The following is a 27365-nucleotide window of genomic DNA, read 5'->3' as shown; positions in this document are numbered from 1 at the left end:
CTACATGTCCAGTGTGAGGGATGCCAAGGACATTGCGGTCGACGCCCTGGTCACTACGTGGGACTAGTTCTCCCTCCTGTATTTCCACAGTTCCTCTCCTGCCCAGGGTGCTCGAGATTCAAGAGGGAACGCGTTCTTGCAATCCTGGCTGGCGTCGGACTGTCCTTGTCATTCGTGGTATGCCGACCTAGGCAACCTGCTTGCGGATGCACCCTGGCCTTTTCCAACTTGACCCAACCTCCTTTCCCAAGGTCTGCTATTCCATCATGCTTTACATGAGATGCGTTTAACGGCGTGGCTTTTAAAGTCTATGTTCTGAGGGCCCAGGGTGACTCGGAGCCAGTCACCCAGGCCATGTTCGAGGCCAGGAAACTTCAGTCAGCCAAGGTGTACCACTGTGCGTGGAAGCTTATTTCTCTTGGTGTGAACAGCATAGTTTCCATCTGATGGTATAAGCCACACCTAGGTTCCTGTCCTATAGATTCTGCACTAACCATACTTTTTCAGTGGGTTTTCCTGCAAGGGGGAGCTCATACGATCCCTCTATTCCGGTATTCCACTGAGCCTTGGAATCACAATTTGGTTCTGGGAGCTTTTCCGGAAACTCCTTTTTGAACCAAAAAAATTATAGAGATCATCCAATAGTGACCCCACTAAGCATAGATGGATACGATATGGTGCCGTCCCAGATAAATTACAAAAAAAAATTATGGAAAAAACAAACAAACTGAATACTGGGACATTCCTAGCAAACACTGGTGTAGAAACTTCATATATCAATTTATTTTGCGAGATGTATAAATACCAATTCCCCAGGCTATTGCCTAATGAAACTAATGCACTACATTTAATAAAATACACCACCTGGCCAGGTCATTACATCACGAGAAAGGTAATTTTATATATATATATATATATATATATATATATATATATATACACATACATACATGCACCAAATAGAGAAGTATTATCATCTAGTAAAAATTATTGTGGACCTTTGCAGAGTCAAATGTGCTTATATAAATCAGACCCACGGTTCTGTCTAGTATGACGGGGTTATTGCACAAAATATACATCTTTGTTTCCCCCAGCAAATAACCAAAAAGCCTCTAGGTAGGTATATAACCTCCAAATTGAAAAATACAGGACTATTGGTAATAAATCATCCAACCAACGGTTGTTTAGTGTTTTGTAAAGGATATTTGTATAAATGTCCTCCAGACAATTAATATTGCATATTAATTGTCTGGAGGATATTTATACAAATATCCTTTTTGGTCCGATTTTATATAAGCACATTTGACTCCGCAGGGGTCCACAATAATTTTTACTAGATACTAATGCTTCTTTATTTGGTATATGTATGTATAGAATTTACTTTGTGATGTATTGACCTGACCAGGTGGTGTATTTTATTAAATGTAATGTATTCGTTCTATTAGGCAATAGCCTTGGGAAATGCTATTTACACTTCTCACAAAATAAATTAACATATGACTTGTTTTTGTACCCCAGTGTGTACTGGATATGTCCCAGTATGTAGTTTTGTTTTTTTCCCCAAAAATGTTTTACTTCTTTTGAACCCTTGCCTTCCTGGCGGCTGTCACTTCTGTTAGATGGAACTGGCTTTCCTGTCCTACAAGTCCCTCTTTTTGGTAATTCGTAGGGATAAGGTGGATTTCCGGCCTATCCCATACTTCCTCCGAAGGTCGTCTCGGCCTTCCATGTCAATGAAGGGATTGTCCTCGCTTCTTTCTGCCCTTTCCCATGGGCTTTGCATTACCTTGATGTGGTGAGAGCAGTCCATGTCTATTTGGCTGCAACAAAGTTGTTTTGACGCGGACTTCTTTTTTTATTGCTCCTCATGGGCTACACAAGGGATTGGCAGCATACAAGGCCACCCTTTTGCTTTGAATCGATCTGTGATTTTTAGAAGCCTATTGGTCCAAGTGTAAAGTCCCTCCCCTTTGGGTCACTGCCCTTTTACTAGGGCTGTTGGTTCCTCCTGGGGGGTCATTTTACCAGATCCATTTTTTAGCGTATTCTGATGCCAGAGTGTCTGGGTGTCGAGGTGCTGCAGGCAGCTGTGTGTTAGACAGGTCATATCGCTGTACTTTTTTCCATAATTTCCTCCCACCCTCTGTGACTGCTTTAGGGCGTTCCATAATTCTGTGTCCCCCCCAATGATATAAACGTGCTAAGCGCTACCAGAAGCGCTGTGCCCATGGCAGCTACAATTTTAACCACTCTGACCAGGGACTCTGGCCCTGAGGAAGCTCGTGACGTCCCTGTCAACATATGGACAGTGACCTCAAGAGCTTTGCAATGCCGGAGTCCCCAGCCAGAGCCTGGAGAAGCCCCTGACTTAACTGTCCATATACAGATGGGCTCAAACAATTTGATCAAAATGTGCGCTAAGAACCTCACTTTTGTAAGTAAATGTAGCAGTAATGGATTTTTATTTATTGTTAATTGGCTGGTATAATCATGGGGTTGACTGGCTAGTGTTACCCACTATTACTACCACCTTTATACTAGGGTCACTAGGTTTATGCCTAGCTCCCCAACCTTTTTCATTGTATTAACGCTAACTATCTGCTTTGCCACTAAGTGTGCGTGTACGCAGTTTCACGACACAATAGTATAAAAAAAAGCAATATTTATTAATATAAATGACACTTCGATATTAAACACAGAACACAGTAAATATATTCACGGTATAGTATCCGTATACGCCAATACACATAGCAAGTTAATATGCATTGAGTACACTGACACTACACGTGGCTCAGTATTATTAACTACTATACAGCACCCACTTATCTAAACAAATTCACGATATAGTATCCGTACATCTCAATACACATAACTTAAAGAGGCTCTGTCACCACATTATAAGTGCCCTATCTCCTACATAATGTGATCGGCGGTATAATGTAGGTGACAGCAGTGCTTTTTATTTAGAAAAACGATCTATTTTTACCACGAAACGGAGCGATTTTAGCTTTATGCTAATTACTTTCTTAATGCCCAAGTGGGCGTTGTACAGAGGAGTGTATGACGCTGACCAGCCTCATACACTTCTCTCCATTCATTTAGTCAGCGCATAGTGACACTGCGTTGTTCGCTATGTGCTGTCTTATACTGACACATAATGTTACTGAAGTGTTTAGACAGTGAATAGACATTCCTTCCAGCCAGGGCGGGATGTCTATTCTACTTACAGCAGAGCAAAGCGTAATCTCGCTGTAACCTGTCATTTACAGTGTGATCTCGCGAGATTACGCTTGCTCTGCTGTAAGTACCACAGAAACGTTAACGAAGTGCCGGGATTGTGAACAGTCCTGGCTGGAAGAAATGTCTATTCACTGTCTAAACACTTCAGTAACGTTAATATGTCCGTATAAGACAGCACATGGTGAACAACGCAGTGTCACTATGCGCTGACTAAATGAATGGGGAGAAGTGCATGACGCTGATTGGTCACTGATTGGTCAGCGTCATACACTACTATGTACAACGCCCACTTGGTCTAAAGTAAAAACACGCCTAATAACGTGGTAAAAATAGATCGTTTTTCTAAATAAAGAGCACTGGTGTCATCTACATTATAGCGCCCATCTCCTTATGTAGGAGATAGGGCACTTATAACGTGGTGACAGAGCCTCTTTAATTGTTAGGAAAAAACCAACACCTGTTCCCTTAAGGTCGTTATGACAACCTGTCTAGCTTCTGGGCGGTTATTTTTTTGCTTTGAGCCAATCGCTCTTCTCTGTCTTTCTGCCAATCTGCTTTGGGCTTGTATTTATACCTGTCTCTTCCCACCTGTTTTTGCTTGTGAATCTTCCTGTTTCCTAGTTCCTGATCAAGCTCCTGACTGCTCTTGCATTTCTGATTTCTGGACCTTGTGTATACTGACCTCGGCTTGTCTCTTGTTAACCCTCTGCCTACCGATTCTGATCATCCGCTCCTGACTGGTTTTGACTGTGGCTTGTCTGATTACCTCTTCTCCGTTTCTGGACTTTGTTAACCTACTGGCTGTCTGGTTTCCAGCTCAGGTTTGCCTGCATTGCACCTCTTTTCCAAAACTACACTCTGTTAAGACAACCTGGGTTCTAAGCAGCAAAGTCCATCTCACCTTGCGGTCATCTTAGAGTCTGTCGACCGGAGTGGTTACGGATTAGAGGTTGCGGGTTTACGTGCACGCTCTCTCCCAGCAGACTCCAGCAGCCTTAATGAGGCTCAGTCACCAGTTTATAACTGCCCTATCTTCTACCTAATCTAATAGGCGGTTTAATGTAGATAAGTAATGTGGTTTTTTTGTTGTTGTTTTTTTTACAAATTTATGAGCATTTTAAGTGTTATGCAAATTTGTTCTTCGTGCCCAAGTGGGCGTTTTGTTACTTTTCACCAAATAGGCGTAGTAAAGAGAAGTGTATGACGCTGACCAATCCGCATCATGCACTTCTCTTCATTCATGTCCATCTGTACTCACAGCACAGCGTGATCTCGCGAGATCACGCTGTGCTGTCACTTACTCCCACATTAACTTTACTGGTGAATGAAAAGACATGGCCTCCAGCCAGGAGGTAATGTCTTTTAATTCTCCTGACACACCGGTAAAGTTAAAGTGGGAGTAAGTGACAGCACAGCGTGATCTCGTGGGATCACGCTGTGCTGTCACTCCCACAGTAACTTTACCGAAGTGTCGGGAGAATGAAAAGACATGGTCTCCCTGGCTGCAGGCCATGTCTTTTCATTCTCCTGACACTCCAGTAAAGTTAATGTGTGAGTAAGTGACCGCACAGCGTGATCTCGCGAGATCACGCTGTGCTGTGAGTACAGATGGACATGAATGAAGAGAAGTCATACACTTCTCTTTACTACGCCTCTTTGGTGAAAAGTAAGAAAACGCCCATTTGGGCACTAAGAACAAATTTGCATAGCACTTAAAATGCTCAGAACTTTGTAAAAAATAAACGTTTTAAAAAAAACAAAAACAAAAAAACAACGCATTACTTATTTACATTAAAACGCCTATTAGATTAAGTAGAAGATAGGGCAGTTCTAAACTGGTGACAGAGCCTCTTTAAGGTATCGCTCCACTTGCATTGACATAATATTAATATGTACTAAGTATACTAATCCTACACGTAGCACAGTACTAGTACAATATATAAAAATACTATACTAACACCCACCCACCAACAACCTAAACATACATGTAAGTTATAATGCACTCACTCACGCTTGCTTCTGTGACCCACTCCCACCTGACTCTTAACTGTCCCTGTTACTAGTGAGTTACATACCAGGGGAACGTTGTAGACTAAGGAAGGAAAAGGGTTACCAGGAGAAGTAGGGGCTAGATATATGGGGAGAAGGGTAGGATCATTGTATAGAGGGAGAGAAAGCACATGGGGAGGGGGAGGATACTTAGCAGTGCATGGGGTTCTTCCTTGGTTGGTGAGGCAGAAACAAGGTGTTTGTTGGTATGGGGTGAGGCAGGAAGCAAGAGCGAGAAGTGTAGGACTCTGGCCCATCTTATACCCTCTCGTGCACTTCTGTATTACATCACATACTCATGCAAAGGGGGGGGGGGGGGGGTAGCAACAACTAAAGTTGTTGGACTGTATGGCTATGTACACACAGAGTTTTTTTGCAGGCGGAATTTCTGCTTCAAAATTCCGTTTGGAAGTTTGAGGCAGAATTTCCTCTCCCTGCACGCCGACTTTTGCTGCGTTTTTCGCCCGCGGCCATTGAGCGCCGCGGGCATAAAACGCTGCGAAATACGCTTTCTCTGCCTCCCATTGAAGTCGATGGGAGGTCAGAGGCGTAATCGCCTGAAGAGAGGGCATGTTGCTTCTTTTTCCCGCGAGGCGGTTTTACAGCTCGCGGGAAAAAGATGCCTCCGCCTCCCATTGAAATCAATGGGAGGCATTTTCGGGCTGTTTTTGACAAGTTTTTTTTGGCACGGTTTCCGCGTCAAAAAACTCAGTGTGAACATAGCCTATGGCTCCAGCTCCCCCTCCCGCTGAGTGTAAAAGGCAAGAGAAACAAAGGAAATCTCTTGCCCCTCCCAGATTGTAAACAGGACAATGAGTCGGCTGGAGCCAACTCTCATCATATGCGTGAATACAAGCCTATGTCTGATGGGACAAATATACACATATATATATATATATATATATATATATATATATATAATATAATTCCCAAAATATGAGGCAGCACTCCAATGATGGTGAAAAAGCAAGATTTATTCACCACTTGCGACGTTTCAGCCCTACTCCATGGGGCCTTTCTCAAGCTATACAATCAGTGAGCAGTGCACATATAAATACACAGGTTCCAATAATGCATAGTTAATTAGTAAAGTGTAGAATCATACAATATATTAGTGTTAATGTTTTTAACAAACCCAACTTATGTCAGTGCAGTTTATACGTATACAGATATTACATTCTTTCAGCCGATATTCATGAATATCTTGCCTCTACTATATATATGTATATATGTTTAATAAAGTGACAAGTGCCAATAAATATAGTGCAAGTGTTTAAAATTACATTAATTATCTGAATTATACAAGTGCTGCCTCGTATTTTGGGAATGATTGCTGGAGATTTGGGACACTAGTCACGTGTCCAAAAGAGGATCTTGCACCCTACTTCTGCCATTCTTTAACTGTGCTGCTCTTTTACCAAATTTATATTTAGTGTATTTCACGCATTAATGGTTACGTTAAATATTGCTACATTTGTATGGACAGTGACGTCAGGAGCTTTGCGATGCCGGAGACCCTGTTTAGAGCACTCTGTCCCGAGGACTCCAGACACCACCCGCATGATGGGCCAATTTTCCCTGCGACCGCAGGAACTGTAAAGCAGCCGTATTCCACGGCTGCTATCTCTAACCAGGGAAACTACATCACCGGAGCTTCCCTTGGATTGCCCAGTGACGTAGCTTACCTGGGCAGGGATAGCAACATGGGACTATGGCTGCTTGAAAGCAGCCGGGGACACTGACTGTAAAGGTCTTGTAGAGTAAACAAAAGATTGGCACTTGAATATTCAATAATAGATTTACGTTTCATTTATTCTGTTAGACAATCCACAGATTTACATGACGTATTGGCCAACGCACAATCTTTTTCAAACATTTGGATTGCGTATCTTAGATCAGGCAAATCTTGCACTCCGTCCGTCTCTAGTGACAGAGAGAGCGCCTCCGAATGTTTGAAAGAGGTTGTGTATTGACCGAAATGTCACGTAAATCTGTGCATTGTCTAACAGAATAAATACAACCTGAATCTATTATTGCATGTTTGAGTCTTTTGTTTACTCTATGAATACGGGGTTGAATCCTATCCGAGCACTATCAGTCCAAGTGCCATGTCTCCATTTTAAAGGTCTTGTAGTCACGGGGAATATGGCTGGCGTGAAGGCAAAGCAGACTCTGCTGCGTTGGGAAGCTCCAGCGATAACTGTCCATGTACAGTTACCTTACGGGAGCTTCCCAATGTATATGTTTTACAGAGGCCTGTGATGTACAGTGGCATCTGTCCCCATAGGCCCCAATGTTAAAAAGTGTACACCGCACGGTATACTTTTATTTTGCGGAATGGAAAAGCATAGTCTACTACCCTATTCCATACATCAAAAAAAATTATTATACTGAGGCCACTTTTTGGGCTAATGGATCCCTAAAGATCCCTGCAGCTGTCGCATACCATGGACAGATTTCTATCCACTGGAAGTTAGCAATCAATGACTATTAATTGACTGCAAGCAGAGATCTTTAAAACCGTGAAGAATTGATACAGAAAGTAAATAGTATAAAACCAGCGAATCCCTTTAATACCCAAAGCACAGAGTCCATCATGAGCAGTGGAGGACCAGGTGCATTAACTGCATGGTTCTTGAGATAAGTCTAGACCTAATGATGAGTTAAACACACCTTGTTGTTAGTAGCAACTGTTTTAGTATATACTACATTGCATAAACAAAATCTTTTGTATTTATTTTTTTTTGTTTAAGAGATGGAATTCCCTTCTTCTCTGACCAGCACTGAGAGAGCTTTTATCCATCGCTATGCCCAGTCACTTGGACTAATAACTAAGAGCAGAGGGTAGGTTACTGTGTTTACTTTACACATTCATTTCAAGAAAATGTTTTAAAGCCCACAGCATCCAAATGTAAATACTCAATATCACAGTATTATTCAATATTCAGTGGTGATGTGACAATTTCTTGGGAAAGCTGTTTCACTTCACTGATGACACAAAAGCAAAGGGAATAGAACTCCTAGGCTTCCAGGCTCTGTGTCATCATCACCGTCATGCTAAAGGATAAACTTGAGGATAGTTGCACCCACTGGACGCCTTCTGAAGTGAAAATTGGTGCTAGAAATAGGTTTTCTACATTCGTACCTCCCTCCTGGGGCCCTCTCATACGTTTAGAATAACATTGTGTAAAGTATTCTGAAAAGCTGCAATGATATTTTGGACAGTCCATTCTGTAGAGAAATAGCACCCTCTAGTTCACCTTTGCTAGGACACTAATAATGCGCTAATATGTTGCTTTTCAGCGCAGAATCGTCAGTAATACTGAAAATTCTTTTAAAATCTGCAGCACTTTCATTATTCTGCACGGATATTATGCTAATTGCGTGAATGCGGTATAAAATACTCTATTCACATGCATTGCTGACTTAATGTTAGCAGCTTTTGTCAGTATTTAGGTGCAGAATCCAGATCTGAATCTTGACCGAATCCTGACCGTGTGAACATGGCCTAATATAGTGTACCCCAAACAGTGGCTCGGGAGCCATATCTGGCTCCTCGGCTGTTAGCAGCTGCAGAAATTGTGCACTAGTGACATCAGGGAGGTCCTTGCATTACTGGAACTTGGTACTAGGGTCAAAATTACTGGCAGGTAACACAAGAGTAATTTCCATATCAATCAGTTACATCTTTATTAGGATTTAGCATTTTACTATTTTGTGGGGCTCAACATCATCTGCCTTAATATAATGGGAGTCTGTCCTGGCAACAGGCTTATTCTTTTGATGCCAATTTTTTATATTTCTTTTTATGTAATGTTTTAATTTTGGTGTACAAAGCACTTTTCTGATATACTTTTAGTACAGATTTTGCTTTGTTTATGTCCTTCAGTTTCTATGATCAATTGATCAAATCTAAAAGATTTGATCAGTATTAGGCCAGCTCATTGACAGATTTGGCTGACAGCTGCTTCTATGTACAGTGGACGCAGGGATGAAACAAAGCAACATTTTTAAATTAAAGTATATTAGAAAAGAGTTTAGTATCCTAAAATACATACATTACACAAAAGAAAACACACCAAAGGCTTCCATAGTCTTTAAGCGTTAAAATATATATATTTTTTTTAATGTAGCAAGTATGTTGATCTGTAAAAAGGGTGTAGTAGTGAAAAAAATGATATTGTTGCAGATCTAATTTTAATATGGTTTGTTTTCAGAAAAGGGGCTCATAGATCTTTAACAATAAGGAAGAAAGATGACTCTGAAGCCTGCAGAGCACATATGTCATGCTACCTGACACAGAACACAAAGCGTGCCATGAGAAACCTATTCCAGCAGTTTCCTGTGACCAGTAGGGAAATGACTGAACTGCTCCCTAAGACAGAGAGGGGCAACGTGTTTGCAGTAGTAGCTGGTGAGTGTTTTAATTGTGAAAAGAGTCATTCTCTTTAGAAGCTAGCGCTGTGGTAGGGGGCTGCTCTCTTGCAACCCCTCCACTGTGCGCTATTCTGAGAGGCAGAACAGGGTGTGTCATCCTTTTAATAGTATAGAACCCTTTTTATTATTATTATTATTATTATTTAAAATACATTATTCTCAACCACATTTATTTTTTCATGTGTATTTTAATATTTGATATTGCTCTGCCCCCTAGTGTGGAATAAAAAACAAATGTCTTTTGTTTTCTAAAGAATTTATATATATTTTTTAATTAACTGTAAAATATTTTTGTCAGAGCATACATGTACAGTATAGCCATTATCATAAAATTATTTGTATGTCATGTAATTGTTATAGTCATAAATTTTATCTAGTTTAAGGTCTGCCAATTTTGCCAGCCGGTCTACCAAAAAGAGTACTATGGCGCTGTTTCTTCACTAATTGTTTGTTATATAAGCAAGAGTTAGATGGTTGCCCTGCTAAATTATAAAATTTGCACCAATCAAGGGGATGGCATGACCTTGCAAAAAAGAGTGATAACACTTCTGGTTAATTTTCCTTGCGCTCTGTGTAAATCTCCACCAGCACTAAGGCATCCCAATACCACATTTTTATTGCAATGCTTGACCTACATTTTTTTTTCTCCTGAATCATTTAATTCTATTTATACAAATTATGGAGATAAAAGGTCTGGAATAGATTCCAAGTGTTGAACTTGCTTTTTGTAGCAGTTTGTGGGACTTTAAAATATGTGGCCCAAAGAGATGTCCATGCATTTGAAAGAGGCCATCATTAGGCTGAAAAAAAACAAAATAAATCTATCATAGAGAAAACAGAAACTTTAGGAGTGGCCAAATGAACAATTTGGTACATTATTTAAAAAAAAAGAAGAAATACACTGGCGAGTTCACAACACATAAGACCTGGGAGACCACGGAAGACAACTATAGTGAACTAGCTTTTATACCTGGCGTTGCTCGGGAGGTTGACTTACGGTATAGATACAGTAAAAGCTCACTATTTAAATACCCAATTATGTGTTGTAAGGCCCCACGCAAACGACAGTAGAATTAGTCCGTAATTATGGACCCATTCACTTCTATTGCCCATGGACACCTTCCTGTATATTTACAGGAAGGTGTCCGTGCCGTAGAAAGGCTCCGCAAAAGATGGGACATGTCCTGTTTTTGCTTTTTACAGACCGTGCTTCCATACTTTATATGGGAGCACGACCCGCATAATAATTAGAGAGTATTAAAAGTTAACTTACCTGCTTCTTCCTCCAGTCCGGTTTCCCGGTGTGACGTTTCATCCCATGTGACCGCTGCAGCCAATCACAGGCTGCAGCGGTCACATGGACTGCCGCATCATCCAGGGAGGTCGGACTGGATGTCAAGAGGGACGCGTCACCAAGAAAACGGTACGTATGAACTTCTTTTACTTTCAATCGCTGCGGAAACTCTGCCCGAAAGGGCTGCCCCTTCTCTATTCCTGCACTGATAGAGAGAAGGGGCTGCCAATTAGTGCAGAGAAAACGGGTCCGTAACTACGGGTGGAATACTGGTGACACCGGACCCAATGTTATTGGATGCACCATTAAATATCCTAAACACTAATACACATGATCAAAAAAAATTTATTCCCTTTAGAAAATAAAAGTCCTAAGCCAGTGCTCCTAGACTAAGTTACGAAGTGGTGGATGAGGGGCGGGGACTTCTGATTCATGCCCATTTGGCATAATTTTTCCTCGCTCCTCATCTTTACCATTAGTCCCTCCATCGCTCATTGCTTCTCCATGCATTTCAGTCCCTCAATTATACGAGACAACTGTCCTGCCTCTGTGTAAACCCGCTGTCGCCAACATCGCAGTGCTGCTGTGTTAGGCAATTCAGCAAGGAATGATGTACGTTGCAGCCAATTATGGGCTGCCACGTCATCAATAGGGGGCGAAGCCTGTCAGTGCAATCCCCTGATTTTAAACCAATTAAAAATCGGGCTTCAAACAAACAAACTTTCGAAAATATATATAAGATGATTGCAGATTATTTTTTTTTTTGGCAAGTCAAAAATCTAGCCAAGTCCAGAACACATTTGAGGTTGTCGGTGTATAGTAGATCAAAGTCAGTCAGGAGAGGCTTTCATGAATGTAAATACCGAAAGTTTATCTCAATATACAAACCACTGGTAAAACGGAAAAACAGCCCAGATTATACGTTGCTAAGGAACATCTAAGAAAATCTCCCAGTTCTGGAACAAGATTTTTTGGACTGATAAAATGAAGATTAACTTGTACCAGAAAGATTGGAAGAGATCAGTATGGAGAAGAAAATAAAGGGCCCATGAGCCGAAGCATATAACCTCATCTGTCAATCATGATAGAGGCAGTGTTATGGCAGGGGCATGTATGGCTGCCGATGGAACTGGGTCACTGAAGTTTATTGATGAAGTGACTGCGGATAGAAGTAGCAGGAGGAATTTCTAAACTGTACATCTATACTTTTGGATCAGATTCAGTCAAATGCTTCAAAACTGATAGGGTGAGGCTTCACAGTCCAAATGTATGATGACCTACAACATCCCACAAAAGCAACCCAGGAGCTTCCTAAGGCAAAGAGATGGAATGTTCTTTAATGGCCGAGTCCGTCAACGGACCTAAACCTGATCGAGCATCTTTTTTTTACACTTACTAAAGACAAAACTGAAGGCAGAATGACCCACAAACCAGCAGCAATTGAAGGTGGCTGCAGTAGGAGATGGCAATACATCCTAAGGAAGGAAACTCCACATTTGGTGATGTCCATATGTTCTATACTTTAGGCAGTCATTGACTGCGAAGGATTTTCATCCAAGTACTAAAAAGAATCCTTCGATTTTTAATTGTTAGCTTGTCCAATTACTTTTGACTCTGGGAAAATGGCGAGATTTTTTTTTAACCTAAACCCCTTGAATTAAAACTGAAAGCCTATAGTTGACATCCTGATTGCATTGTTTTAAATCCAATGTGGTGGTTTAGAGACTAAATTTTGAAAATTGTGTCATTGTCCAAATACTTCTGGGCCCGACTATATAGATATATATATATATATATATATGTATATGTTATGGTAAAGAAATCCTTCTGCAGTCAAAATGGATCAACAGCACTAATATACAGGAGTCCAGGGTCGTGTAGACCACACAATCGGACCAGATAATGGCAATGTTTAGAAAAAAAAAGTAGTTAAAGGCAAGAGGGAGAAAAACTCCCAAATGCATTTAGTCTATTGGGAGCCTTAGTCCATCGGCGGCATGACGGTACTGATGTCCTAAAAGCAAAAAAAATATTCACCTGCATAGTGGTCTATGGCGTTGACTCACCCACTCATTAGCTTCTTGAGGTGTATTACAGAACACTGTCTTGTCTCCAGCCACAGTGTGTTGGTGGACTGGGTAAGCCATCAAACATGGAATGTTCAGATCACGGAGTCTGCGCTTTACTGCTATGACGGTACAGTGCCTTGTGAAAACATTCACTCGCTTACTGTTTTTCCTGTTTTGTTGCTTTACAACCTGAAGTGAAACTGGATTTTAATTTTGATTTTATGTAATGGACCTGACAAAATAGTCCAAATTGTTACAGTTAAATCTCAGTGGTGTTTTTGGAACCTTCCACCAAAGGTTATTTTTGAATAGTGATACTCTACTTAGAATTATAGACAAATTACTGGAGTAGAAATAGAGTTTGATAAAATATAACAAATTGTTACAGTGAAATAAAAATTTTTTAAAGTTGTTAGTTCATGTGTATTTATCCCCTTTCCTATTTAAAGGATTTTAACCCCTTCCCGCTTTTGGGCGTGACTGTACGTCCAAATTCAATGTGCGTTCCCGCAATAGGGCGTACAGTCACGCCCTGTAGAGAAAGCCGGCACAGGAGCTGTGCGCGCTTAATCGTCAGCGGCTGTCAGCTGTCATACACAGCTGACATCCCGCTGCGATGGCAGTTACCGCCGAACGCAGACTTTTAACCCCTTCAATGCAGCTGTCAATGGTGTCTGCCGCATTGAAGTGGTTGACAAAGGGAGGGAGCTCCCTCTGTACTGCCCCCGCGATGGATCGCGGGTGCCGATGGTTGCTATGGCAACCAGGAAGCCGTTGCTAGGCTTCCTAGTTGCCCAGGTATGGTAGCCTATTAGGTCCTGCCCGAGGCATGACGTAATAGGCTAACTGTCAAATGAAGAATGACAGTTACAATACACTGCACTACATAAGTAGTGCAGTGTATTGTACCGGGATCAGAAGACCAGATCTTCAAGTCCCCAGGTAAGTGTAAAAGAAAAATGTTAAAGAAAAATAAATAAATAAAAGTTTTAACTAATAAAAACAACAATCGCCCTGTTTCCCTGATGAAGGCCTTTTATTATTAGAAAAAAAATGAAAACATGAAAAAAAACTATACATAATAGTTATCGCCGCGTTCGGAACGGCCTGATCTATAAAAATATCACATTATTTTAGCCGCACGGTGAATACCGTAAAAATTTTTTTAATAAAAAAACAATGACAGCATTTTTTTTTTGGTCAACTTGTCTAAAAAAAATGTAATAAAAAGTGATCAAAAAGTTGCAAGTAACGCTAAATGGTACCAATAGAAACTACAGTTTGTCACGCATAAAACAAGCCCTCCCGCAGCGTTAACTAAAAAAGTTATGGCTGTCAGAAAATTGCGACACTAAAACATGATTTTTTTTTAGAAAAGAATATTTTTATTGTGGGAACATAGTGAAACGTAAAAAAAACTATATAAATTTGGTGTCGCTGTAATCGTATCGACCCGCAGAATAAAGTTAATATGTTGTTTATACTGCACGGTGAACACTGTAAAAAATAAAAAAAACGTGCTAGAATTGCTGTTTTTTGGTTTCCTCATCTCCCAAAAAATGGAATAAATATTGATTAAAAAAAAATCGCATGTACCCCAAAATGGAACCAATAAAAATTACAGCTCGTAATTTAAAAAATAAAATAATTTTAAAAAAAAAGTGTTTTTACTGTGTAAAAGTAGTAAAACATACAAAAACTATACAAATTTGGTATCGTTGCAATCGTAACAACCCGCTGAATAAAGTTGTTGTGTTGTTTATATCACACGGTAAACGGCGTAGATTTAAGACGCGAAAAAGAGTGGCGAAATTTCAGGTTTTTTTCTATTACCCCCCCAAATAAAAGTTAATAAAAGTTAATCAATAAATAATATGTCCCCCAAAATGGTGCTATTGAAAAGTACAACTTGTCCCGCAAAAAACAAGACCTTATACAGCTATGTCGACGCAAAAATAAAAACGTTATAGCTCTTGGAATGCGACGATGGAAAAACTTAAAAAATGGCCTGGTCATTAAGGTCCAAAATAGGCTGGTCATTAAGGGGTTAAAGGGCCAGCACGCGCACCTGAAAAGTATGTTTGATTAGCCCATGGTCACCCTGGACTATAAGAAGAACCCTACCCCTTCCTTCAATGTCTGAGCCTTGTTGTGTTTACCTGTGTTAGTCTTTGCAAATGGTCCCTTAGTGTTTTCCAGTTCCCAGTGTTCCCGTACCTGCTTCCTGTATCCTGTGCTACCTTATTTCTGTGCCATAGAGAGTTGGAGTCGTGTTGTGCCGTATACTACGCCTGCTGTGTTACACCGCGCCTGGTGTCTGCCTGCAGTCAAGGTCCCATCTGAGCCTAACTATCGCTACTATCTGAATTACCACAGGTACCCTTATTCGAACTATAGACATTGACTTGGTATCCTGTTGGCTAGCTGCTATCCCGCTACTGCGGTACGGCCCAGTGGGTCCACACACCCATCGTGACACAGGCCTCATTTGCAAAGTAGTACATAGTGGATTTTGGGCGTCCTTTTTATTAGAATATATTTTAGGCACCATGTCCGGTTTGAAGGGCTCTTGCGATGCCAAAACAGTGGAAATATTTTACTGCTTGTCTAAACGTTTAAAAATTGTTTTATTAATGGTATTCTAAAAGAGGGCACTAATGCCAAAGATTCTGAGTACAAGCATAGGCAGCACAGATCATAGGTCCTAATTGGAGTGTCTGGCATATGATGGTTCAAGATAAACTAAACTTCATAAACCAATGCAAGACTGCACCGGAGTAGTGAACTAAACTACTAATCTGTTTGCCCGGGCGATACACAAGTATTACCTTTATTGGAATGTCTTAGGCTAAATTAGTATCAATTCATATCACAACGGCACTCCAGAAGGAACTTGAAGCATATATATCAATGGTCTGATTTGCCAAAGATGTGCAATATTATTACCCTACGTTTATGCACCCCTGCAAATTCAGGGGAGCGTCCTCAGGGGTATAAATCGCTAGGAATATCTATTTCTGCCGGTCAGCACATGTGGTGCTGTGTATTTTTGTGCTTAGCCCCACCTCCACAAGACTCGTCATCGGAGCTTTAACCAACCGGTGCATCACACTGATGCCCACCAGCTGGAGAGGCCCCATAGTAACGTGGCGTCCTGTAGGAATGATGCATGAAGCATCATACAGTAACCAGGGGAACTTCAGGCGGCTACATGATACACAGCTGACTGTGCGAGACAAATAGAAGTAAGTGCAAATGGAATATGCCGATGGAGCAGCATAGTGAACTGATTACGATTAGGACAAATAGGAGTTAGGCTGCTTCCATGTTAGACACATAATCCCATAGGTATGTAGAGTCAGATCGAACTAGATGCAACAAGTAAATAGTTCGATCGAGCCTGATGCATAAGGCAACAAATAGTAACCATTTTTAATCCCCTTTTTTTGTAACACAGGAAGTCTTACCAGAGAAACGCAACTCAATATTTATTGCCCAGGTCCTGCAGTTTTAGTAAATATCCCACTTGTGGCTCTAGTGTGGTAATAGACTGAAGCACCGCCTTCAGAACAAAGGAGCACCTAGTGGATTTTGGGCCTCCTTTTTATCAGAATATATTTTAGGCACCATGTCAGGTTTGAAGGGCTCTTGCGGTGCCAAAACAGTGGAAATCCCCCAAAAGTGACCCCATTTGGGAAACTATACCCCTCAAGGAAATTATCTGGGGGTATAGTGAGCATTTTGACCCCACAGGTTTTTTGCAGACATTACTGGAAGTTGGCCGTGAAAATGAAAATCTACATTCTTTCAAAGAAAATGTAAGTTTAGCTCATTTCCACAAGGACAGAAGGTGAAAAAGCACCACAACATTTGTAAAGCAATTTCTCCCGAGTAAAACAATACCCAAAATGTGGTCATAAACGGCTGTTTGAACATACAGCAGGGCTTAGAAGGGAAAGAGCGCCATTTGGCATTTGGAGCTCAAATTTAGCAGGAATGGTTTGCGGAGGCCATGTTGCATTTGCAAAGCCACTGAGGGACCAAAACAGTGAAAACGCACAAAAAGTGACTCCATTTAGGAAACTACACCCCTTGAGGAATACGTAAGTATTCGACAATTTGCGGGAAGCACTGGCTTTCCATTGCGTATACTTACGACAAATGTCGGAAGGGGTTAAAGGAAAAATGGATCGCAGTACATACAGGAAAATTCTTTAGAAAAACCTGTTTCAGTCTTCCAGAGATTTGAGACTGGGACCAGCTGTAACTTCCAGCAGGAGAATGACCCTTAACCTCCTGCTAAATCTATACTGGATTGATTTAAGTTTTAGTTCTTTGTTTTTTGTGTTAATTATTGCTTGTGTCACAGTTAAAAGTAGTTTGCAACTTCAAAGGGGTAGGCATGTTGTGTAAATCAAATGGTACAAACCCCCAAATTTTTTTTCTTATTCAGGGTTGTAATGCAACAAAACAAGGAAAACCTCAATGGAGGGGGTGAATACTTTGGCAATGCGCTGTAGTTCTTCTGAAGGTCTGCTGAAAAGTCTGCGGAATTATGGAAGAAAATATTGCTGGTTTTGAAAGCCATTCGCAGAATAAAGTTGTGGTCATTACAATTTAGCAGTCTGGCTAGCAAAGGCCATGGAGGTGCCCCTGGTGGTGGAGGCCTTACTGGCACCTTATGGTCTCTTTCAACAGCAAAGGCGGGTAAAAGCTTACAACCGCTCTACAAATGGTTCAGGATTTTGGCCTTCAGCTTTCTTTTAAAAACTGACAACATGAACATTGTTTTGGCGAAGCCAATGTTTTTCAACTGTCAGATTTTTGTCTCCATAGTTCTGCCAAGCTAATTCTCCAGGCAGTGGTTCAATTGTGTCTTTCAATCTGGACACTTCAATTTCTGCTTGAGTACAATTCTCCCACATGACTGTATATCAAGCTATGTCTCTTTTTCTTCAGCCGGCCTCTCAATGAGGTTTGGCAAGGGGTGATAGCTGCTAATAGCTAAGCGGTTATCTATTTTATCAGCGCTACTTGCACAATGAGTAAGTGGTGAGGAGGCGCATTCTTGCAGCCATTTCACAGCTGTTAGAGACTTCTCTCGGCTCATTTTGCTCAGTGATCGCCTGCCGGTCTTTCTGGACCCGGAGGTTGGAATTTTGAGATCTGGGATGATCGTCAGGATCCTAAAATCACCGGGTTAGGCCTCATGCACATGACCGTATTTTTGCCCACCCGTAAATACTGGCGTAAATACGGGTCCTTGGTCACACGTATTCGACCCGTATTGCACCAGTATTTACAGGCACGTTTTTGGCTGCAAAATTGCACTGCAGTAATCGGCAGCCCTTCTCTCTATCAGTGCAGGATCGAGAGAAGGGACAGCCCTTTCCGTAATAAAAGTTAAAGAAATTAATCATCGTGGGGCATGGCTTCGCACGCAACGGGAGCAGTCGCATGACTTGAGAGCTCCGCTGTGGTCCCGTGCTATATTGATCCTGTGAATATCCTGATCGTTCCTTACCTTCATCATTACGTCCCGGAGATTCAGGCAGCAGTCGGGCGGTAAGAGTGGAGTTATGGGCCCCACGAGAGGTCAAACGGCCACGGAAAAGCTACAGAGCTATGCCCGGGAAGATGCCAAAGATGGCGGCCGTGCTTTTCTGCAGCAGCGCTCAAAGGGCAGTGAGACGCCTGGCGGGACGACATCTTCTTCAGTGGTGGTGGAGGAGACAGAGCCGGAACCATATCAGCATGCAAGACCTCGCTGACCGGTAAGATGGAGGAGGTGAAAATTGATATAGGCCTCATCAGGCAGGATATGCAGGCCTTGAGAGAACGAGTGACGCATGTGGAGGATAGAGTGTCGGGAGTGGAAGACAGGACGGCGGCCATGCCACGTGCGATTACGGATCTGGAATCCATGACGGAGTTATTAAAACAAAAAAATGATGATTTGGAAAATAGGCTGCGCCGGAATAATATCCGGATAATAGGAATGCCTGAGAAGTCGGAGGGCGAAGATCCGGGCGAATTCATATCTAAGTGGTTGAAAGAAATACTGCCAGATTCACCTTATTCGCAGGCCTTTGCAGTAGAAAGGGCGCACAGAGTGCCGGCAAGACCACCTCCACCGGGGGCCCCTCCGAGGCCGATGCTGGCTCGGTTGCTTAATTGTAACGACAGGGACATGATCCTACGCCAAGCCCGCCGACTGCAAGGAATTAAGTATAATGGCGTCGCTTTATCCATATTCCCGGATTTCTCGGCGGATCTACAAAAGCGCAGAGCTACGTTCATGGCGGTGAAAAGGCGGCTGAGGGATCTCAATATCCCATATTCTATGGCGTATCCTGCAAGGCTGCGGGTAGTGGATAACGACCGTTCTATCTTTTTTAACTCTCCGTTGGAGGCCGACGATTGAGTGAGAGGGAAGAGATCGCCCCGCCGTGTGTGATTCCTTTGGAGGGTGAGGATGGAAAGTGCTGGAATTTAAAGATGGTGCTGGAGTTCCTCATGCGCCTGATGCAGGCTAAAAGGTTTCTTTTTGCTGGTTGGTCTCCTGTGTTTAAGGAGGGATTCCAATGTTACGGTACACCCAGCTTGAAGATTTATCCGGCGGGCGGATAGATCCGGAGGCCCTGAAAAGGGTCATTCTTATCCTCCCCATTTCATTTGGATGGACTGCCGGGACTATCAATCCGTTACCATTCTGTTCACGGAGCTTGGCCTATACTGGGAAGGAGTGACCCGGCCGAAGTGAAGAAGGGGTTGAGAAATCGCAGGAAAGATCCTGGTATCTGCACAGGAAGCATATTGCGGTTAAATATTACTGATGTATTGTTTAAACTGATGATTGATTTATAGTTCTCCTGTACGAATTTATGGAAAGGGCTTAAGATGTAATGTGGTGTTTGAAGATGCAGATAGGGAAGGATATGTTAACACTGCCTAATAGCACGGGGCCTTCCCCGTTACTCTTTGGTGCCACGAGGAGGGCATGATTCGGCAATGGCCTATGTGTCATCTCGCATTGCCGATACAATTTACTGTTTATATGTTAGTTCTGTCGTTTATGTTTTCAACGCCGTATTTAGGCGAAATTATACTCATTTATGAATGCAAATGTCTAAAAAGTCATACAGTGCAAAGAAGGTGGGGAAAGGTCGCTAGGGAAAGTATATTGGTATTATGCAGGAGTCGGGAGCCATCTTCCCGCCGAGGCAGACATAGTTTCCGGGCCCACTAATGGCGTCTATACCGATCGTGTCTTGGAATGTTCGGGGGCTGGGTACCCCGAGGAAAAGGGCGGCCATTTTTGCATGTATCCGCAAATTTAATCCCTCTATAATATGTCTGCAATAGACGCATTTAATCCCAGAAAAAGCGAGATTATTGCGTAGACCTTGGATCTAATGGTCTTCACACTCTTTTCATACGTCCTACTCCCGGGGGGTATCTGTATTAATCCACAAATCTCTGAGGTGGGAAGCGGTCAAACTTAAAGTGGATAAGGAAGGTAGATATGTGTTTATACATGCTTACATCGACACTATACCATTTGTATTACTGGGCCTATATGTTCCTCCTCCGGCGAATATACAGATTTTACATGAGGCTGCCGCATTTGCTGCCGCTTATCCACAAGCTACGGTACTGGGCATGGGGGACCTTAACATGGTCATGGATCCCAAATGTGATAGATTTAGAGGGGAAGTGGATTTTGTGGCTGCACCGGTGGCTCCAACAGAGTTGAATTTGCTATTTCAAGAAATGGGTTGGATAGATATATTTAGGTGCAAACATCCGAATGTAAAGGTATACTCATGTCATTCTATCGGTAGGAATTCCCTGTCCCGTATAGATTATATCTTTGGGAACGCTCTAATGGTTCCGATGGTAACGGATATTTCTTATGAAGTAAGGGGAGTGTCAGACCACTCTCCGATGGTAGCGCGATTCAATCACCCAGGGCCTGTGAGGATTGGTAGCTGGAAAATTCATCCATTCTGGCTCACCCTGATAGGGCCACAAGATCGCATACCAGATCAATTGGAGGTTTTTCAAGATACCAATAACTCGTGTGATAATCGTAATATTTTATGGGATACCCTGAAGGCCTACTTGAGAGGCTGCTTGCGATCTACAATCTCCTACATAAAAAGGGAAGCGGCAAAGGAAGAGGGTCAGTTGGCACAGCAATGTGAAACATTGGAGGGCGAATATATAGAAAACCCATCGGAAGCAAATAAACATGCATGGCTGACGATGGGCCGTAAATACTTATTACTACAAGAAAAAGCTGATAGGAAACTGTTTTTTGCTCGGCAAACCTATTTTGAATTGGGAAACCAATCAAGTAAATTGCTGGCTCATTTAATTCACCACAGCTCTCAGAGCTCAGCAATACTAAAGATTAAGGACAGTCAGGGCCGTGAGTTGACTGATACCCCTAGTATAGCGGCCCGATTCACCCAATTCTATAGGGACTTATACTCCTCCCAGTCTACGTATGATTGGTCCGAGTGTGTATCATACTTGGAGGAATTGAAATTTCCACAGTTAGATGAGGCAGGCAGGGATATGTTAGAACTTGATATCACGGAAGACGAGGTTACACAGGCATTGAGGGATATGTCGAAGGGTAAGCGGGCCCGGACGGGGTACCATTGGAGGTATATCTTCGTTATTCTGACCAGCTCATTCCCCCATTATGCTCTATGTATTCGTATGCCCGGGGGGAGGGAAAACTTCCGGACAGTTTTTATGATGCCACAATTGTAGTGTTACTAAAACCTGACAAAGACCCTAGGGACTGTAGTTCTTACCGTCCTATTTCATTACTGAATCTAGACTACAAGATACTTGCAAAGGTACTGGCAAATAGACTGAATAAGGTGATATTACAACTCATCCACCCGGACCAGGCAGGCTTTATGCCTGGGAGGTCCACATCTGACAATATACGCAAGGTTCAAATTTTAGCTCAAATAGGAGAGGCACTGAAGGAGGACTGGGCAATGGCATCTCTTGATGCGGCCAAAGCCTTCGATTCCGTTGAGTGGGCATATTTGTTTGAAGCATTACAGAGGTTTGGTTTTGGCCCAATTTTCATTAAATGGATAAAAATCCTGTATAAGGATCCGAGGGCACAAATTTTGATTAATGGTATAATGTCCCCTTATTTTCAACTCTGTAGAGGCACTAGGCAGGGGTGCCCTCTTTCCCCGCTATTGTTTGCAATAGCTATTGAGCCTTTGGCGATACGTGTCAGAACGCACCCAGAATATCGGGGAATAGTGGTGGGAGGACGAGAGGAGAGGATTAGTTTGTACGCTGATGACGTGATATTGTATGTGTCATACCCGAAGGACAACTTGGGGCTAGCTATTGAAATCCTGAACCAATTCGGTAGATTTTCTGGCCTACATGTTAATTGGAACAAATCATTTTTCATGCCTTTGAAGGAAGTGGGGTGGGCGGATGCTGAGCACGGTTTGCAGGTGGTGTCGTCTTTTAAATATCTGGGTATTATCATAAACCGAGACCATAGGCAGGATCGAATTACCAATATATTGCCTCTGTTAGATTATATTAAGCTCAAATTCAAGGTGTGGGGGGCACTTCCACTGGCAGAGGACTTCCAAATCCCTAGAAAAAGCTTCTATAGATATCTGCAGCTGCGACATGCCAATACCCTAGGTCAGACCACGAATTCTCACTATTCCCTCTGATTGGTGTTTTTAGATCACAGGGCCCCCGGGGGCTGATCTCTGCTGTCTACACGGCACTTATACAAGCTAAACTGGCCAATGTCAAGTTACCGGTAAAAGATAAATGGGAGAGCCTGATACCAGATCTGACAGGGGAGGAATGGGAGGATGTACTTTCATCTCCTATGTCTGTATCGCCGGCGGCAAATAACAAAATGATTCAATTATCTATAGTTCATCAGAGTTACCTCACGCCGGTGAGATTGCATAGAATGGGCAGATATCCTAGCACTGAATGCCACAGGTGCCGTTTTCCCAGATCTGATTTCTGGCATATGATCTGGGATTGTCCAGTAGTGGCCTCCTTTTGGGGGGAGGTGTTGAGGAAGTGGTGAAGCAGCCGATCCCCTTTTCACCCAAGATCTGTCTATTTGGGGTACTGCCTGAAGATCAGTGGCCATTCCACATGCGTATTCTATTGCAAGAAGTATTGTTCATGGCAAGGAAAACCATCGCACTTCGGTGGATGGATCAGAGACCTCCGAGAGTGACGAAATGGAAATCGTTGATCAATTCCATTATTCCATATGAGCGAGTATTATATAAGAAAAGAGGGTGTATTGGTAAATTTTATAAAATATGGCAGATTTGGTGCGATTCATCGTGTACCCTGTATACTCCGCATAGATTCACAGACCTGAGGGACCAGTTGCTGCAACCTTGAGGAGGGTGGATGTTGCATGATTGGTTACTTATAGGATTTCTATATTTTGTCTGAAATAACTCAAATTGGCCTGGAAAAGTATTTTGCGCGCTGAGATGTTATTACTGAGGGTTAACTATGTGATCTATTAGGTTATGACATGTTAAATACCACCATAGCCACTATGCCTCTGTGTTCAAAATTTGTATGACTACATAAATGTGTTTATTTTCTGTTATGTACTATGGACATTTGTATTGTACAATTCTTTCAATAAAACGAGTTTAAAAAAAAAAAAAAAAGTTAAAGAAATTCATACTTACCCGGCCGTTGTCTTGGTGACACGTCTCTCTCTTCACATCCAGCCCGACCTCCCTGGATGACGCGGCAGTCCATGTGACCACTGCAGCCAGTGATTGGCCTGTGATTGGCTGCAGCGGTCACATGGGCTGTAACGTCACCCTAGGAGGCCGGACTGGAGGAAGAAGCAGGGAGTTCTGGGTAAGTATGAATTTTTTATTTTTTTTTTACAGCTTTATCTATATTGTGATCGGCAGCCATTGTCGTTTAACTCTTTCAGCACCCTGGATCGTGACTATTTACTGACGTCGCCTAGCAACCCTCCCGTAATTACGGGTGCACACACATAGTCACCCGTAATTACGGGAGCCCCATTGACTTCTATGGGCTGCCCGTGCCGTAATTACGGCCTGAAATAGGACATGTTCTATCTTTTTCAACGGCATGGGCACCTTCCCGTAAGCATACGGGGAGGTACCCGTGGCCAATAGAAGTCTATGGGCCCGTAATTACGGGAGTTTTTACGGTCGTGTGCATGGGGCCTAAAAGCAGAGCTACCATATCATGTGACTCAGACTTTGTGCTAAGCCACACCACTCTGTTCTCCGATTTAATCTAAACATTTTATACTTCATGTGTCCTTAATACAATTTATTTTCAGTCATTTTACTGTACAACGTTAAATATTTTATCCTTTTCTTTTTATTTACCAATTTGAAACCGGTAAGGTCCGTGTCCTGATGTCTTGATTCACTTTTTGCAGATGGTACTTGTATTTTGCATGTCCTCTGTAAGAAAGCTGCAACTCCGGACTTGTAAGGCGTCTATTACTGGAATTGTAGACTCTGATGTGCTATTCCTCTTGTGGAGTACGGCTTCTGAGCCTTCTGCTTCTTTTTCTATCACCAGTTTTTCCTCTTCTTTGCTCTTTTTTATGAGATGTTTCCCTTCTTTATTTTTACAAGCACGAAGATGCACTGCCATGTTTTATGCGAAACTTTTTTGTTTATGCCATTTTTAAACCTAGAATTGAACTTAAAAAGTGGTGATGCACTACATACCTGGAAAATGGAAAGTTTGTGTATGTGTGCATGTGTGTGTACTGTTTGCAACCATATGTATGAAATTGGTAATTATCAAACATTGCTACCTTTTAGGCTGGGTTCACACTAAGTTTTTTGCAGGCAGAAAATCTGCCTCAAAATTGCGTTTGGCATTTTGAGGCAGATTTTGCTCTGCCTGCACTCCGATTTTTTTGTGCGGCCATTGAGCACCGCAGGCAAAAAAGCCGCTAAATACGCTTTCTCTGCCTCCCATTGATGTCAATGGGAGGTCAGAGACGTAAACGCCCGAAGATAGGGCTTGTCACTTCTTTTTCTCGCGAACCGTTTTTTCCGCTCGCGGGAAAAAAATGCCTCCGCCTCCCATTGATATCAATGTAATGCATTTTCGGCCGTTTTTTGGCGCGTTTTCCGACGCGGTTTCCGCGTCAAAAAACGTGTCAAAAAACTCTGCGTGAACTGACCCTTAGGCTGTGTTCACACAGAGTTTTTTGCAGGAGGAAAATTCTGCCTCAAATTTCCATTTGGGATTTTGAGGCAGATTTTGACCATCCTGCACGGCGTTTGCTGCGATTTTCGCAGCGTTTTTCGCTCACATCCATGGAGTGCTATGGACAAAAAACTCCACGAAATACGCTTTCTCTGCCTCCCATTGATGTCTATGGGAGGTCAGAGGCGTAACCGTGCGAAGATGGAGCATGTCCCTTCTTTCTCCCGCGAGGCGGTTTTATCACTGGCGGGAGAAAACCGTCCCCGCCTCCTTTGAAATCAATGGGAGGCATTTTTGGCCGGTTTTTGCCGAGTTTTGCGGAGCGGTTTCCGTGCCCAAAAACTCGTCAAAACACTTTGTGTGAACAGGGCCTTATATTGTAAGATCAATTTATTGTTACCCTGAAATTATGTTAAACTTGGAGAAGCAAGGGAGCGTCAGCTGGCAGTTTCTTTTTCTGACTTCTCATGTCCTTTGCAGCCAGTTTCAACCGAGCTTAGAGGGACCCCAATTCACGCGATAATAGGTGAATGGTCTTTGCGCATTTCTTATATATCCTAGTGATATATTGTACATCCATATCTTTGGAATATCCCTTTAACTTGTTTTAACACACATGGGTGGCCAAGGTTAAGAAGTGTTAGAAATGTTTTGTTTGTCAGCTTGAAAAAAGATATTTCGTGGTTACTTTACAACGCCTGTTTCTGTTATGTTTAAAGGGTTGTCCCAGCTGGAACAGCTGAACGCCTGGCTGCTGTAACCCTGCAGAGATCAGTTTGGGAACCCTGAGTGTAGGCGCTTATTTCCCCGAAAATGCGCCATAGTGAGAGCTACTTTGTCCAGTCGCTCAGCTCTGTCTAATAGGGTACGCCCCCTATGAGATCCATATGTCAGATTTTGAGGGGTTTAAACTTGAATCCACATGTGTTGAGAAATTGTGCTATTTGCCTGGTTTAGTTATTTTTAATTTTCTTTATTTGTAGAGAGCCGTGAGATCAGCAAAACCAGTGGACGGCTGACGAATGGCATCCCTCAAGTCCCATTAAAGAGAGGGCTTTCGGACATTGACTCTTTCCGTCAGTCTTTACCAGTATTTCAGAAGGTGGAGGAAATTGTTCAGACTATTAAGGACAATAAAGTTGTGCTGTTCGTGGGAGAAACAGGTTCAGGAAAAACCACCCAGGTAAGTTCATTTAACGTAACTTTTTTATAATGTACGATGGTCTTGATGTACACGCACCAATAGACGCATCGCGGTTATGGGATCTTCTACTCCTGATCCTACTTCTGATTTTAACACGGCTTGGGTAGAATATGTGGGCAATTGCTTTTATATGTTTCTTTTTGCCTTTTACTGCATTTTGACCCTTTTGATTGGTCCATCTACTTTATTAACTGGTTCCCGACCGCTGGCTTTGTTTTTACGGCCAGCGGTCAGGGTCCTTCTAAACCGAGCCATAGACTTTTTACGCCTCGGGTTTTAACTTGCTGTCCGAGTGATCGGGCAGCTGAATGTCTGGTCTCCGGCTGTCAGTGACTGCCACGGACCCTGAGGAGAAGATAGAAGCAGCTTTCGCTGCTTCTGTCTTCTCTGATCACTTGTACACAGTGCTCAATGAACGCTGTGTATAGGAATAGAGGCAGCGCCGCTGTCTCTGTTGCGCCCGGTGATCATGTGACTGGTCACATGATCGCCGAGTGCCATTAGTGGCAGACTTCTGCTGGGTCTAACTAGACCCAGGACAGCCCTATTAGTGACAATCGTCACGATGAGAGGGCGGATTTCCCCTGTAACTGGGGCTGCTGTGCAGCTCCAGTTACAGTGGAAAAGCATGGTGTAAAAGAAAGAAAACAAATCTATAAAGTCCCCCAAAGGTCTTTTTTGACCTTTGAGGGACAGAACATAGTAATAAAAAAATAAAAGTAAAGTAAAGTGCAAAAACAATTAATAATAAATACACATAAAATACCCACCGCAAAAAAACGTTCCCCTCCCGCCAATCATTGTC

At 42.5% G+C, this 27365-nt stretch overlaps 1 protein-coding gene across 8 annotated transcripts in view; it reads left to right on the top strand.

Moving 5' to 3' along the window:
* The window catches only part of YTHDC2 (YTH N6-methyladenosine RNA binding protein C2), a 170047-nt gene that overhangs the window by 22248 nt on the left and 120434 nt on the right, over positions 1 to 27365 (top strand). For all 8 annotated transcript variants that reach the window (XM_075836597.1, XM_075836578.1, XM_075836587.1 and 5 more), the window contains 3 exons: positions 8043 to 8133; positions 9507 to 9703; positions 26340 to 26539. In XM_075836597.1, the coding sequence (XP_075692712.1) occupies positions 8043 to 8133; positions 9507 to 9703; positions 26340 to 26539 (488 nt within the window). The remainder of the gene's footprint in view (positions 1 to 8042; positions 8134 to 9506; positions 9704 to 26339; positions 26540 to 27365) is intronic.

The sequence above is a fragment of the Rhinoderma darwinii genome, chromosome 1, assembly GCF_050947455.1.
Source record: "Rhinoderma darwinii isolate aRhiDar2 chromosome 1, aRhiDar2.hap1, whole genome shotgun sequence".
NCBI lineage: Eukaryota > Metazoa > Chordata > Amphibia > Anura > Rhinodermatidae > Rhinoderma > Rhinoderma darwinii.
This window is presented reverse-complemented; position numbering and strand designations above follow the sequence as displayed.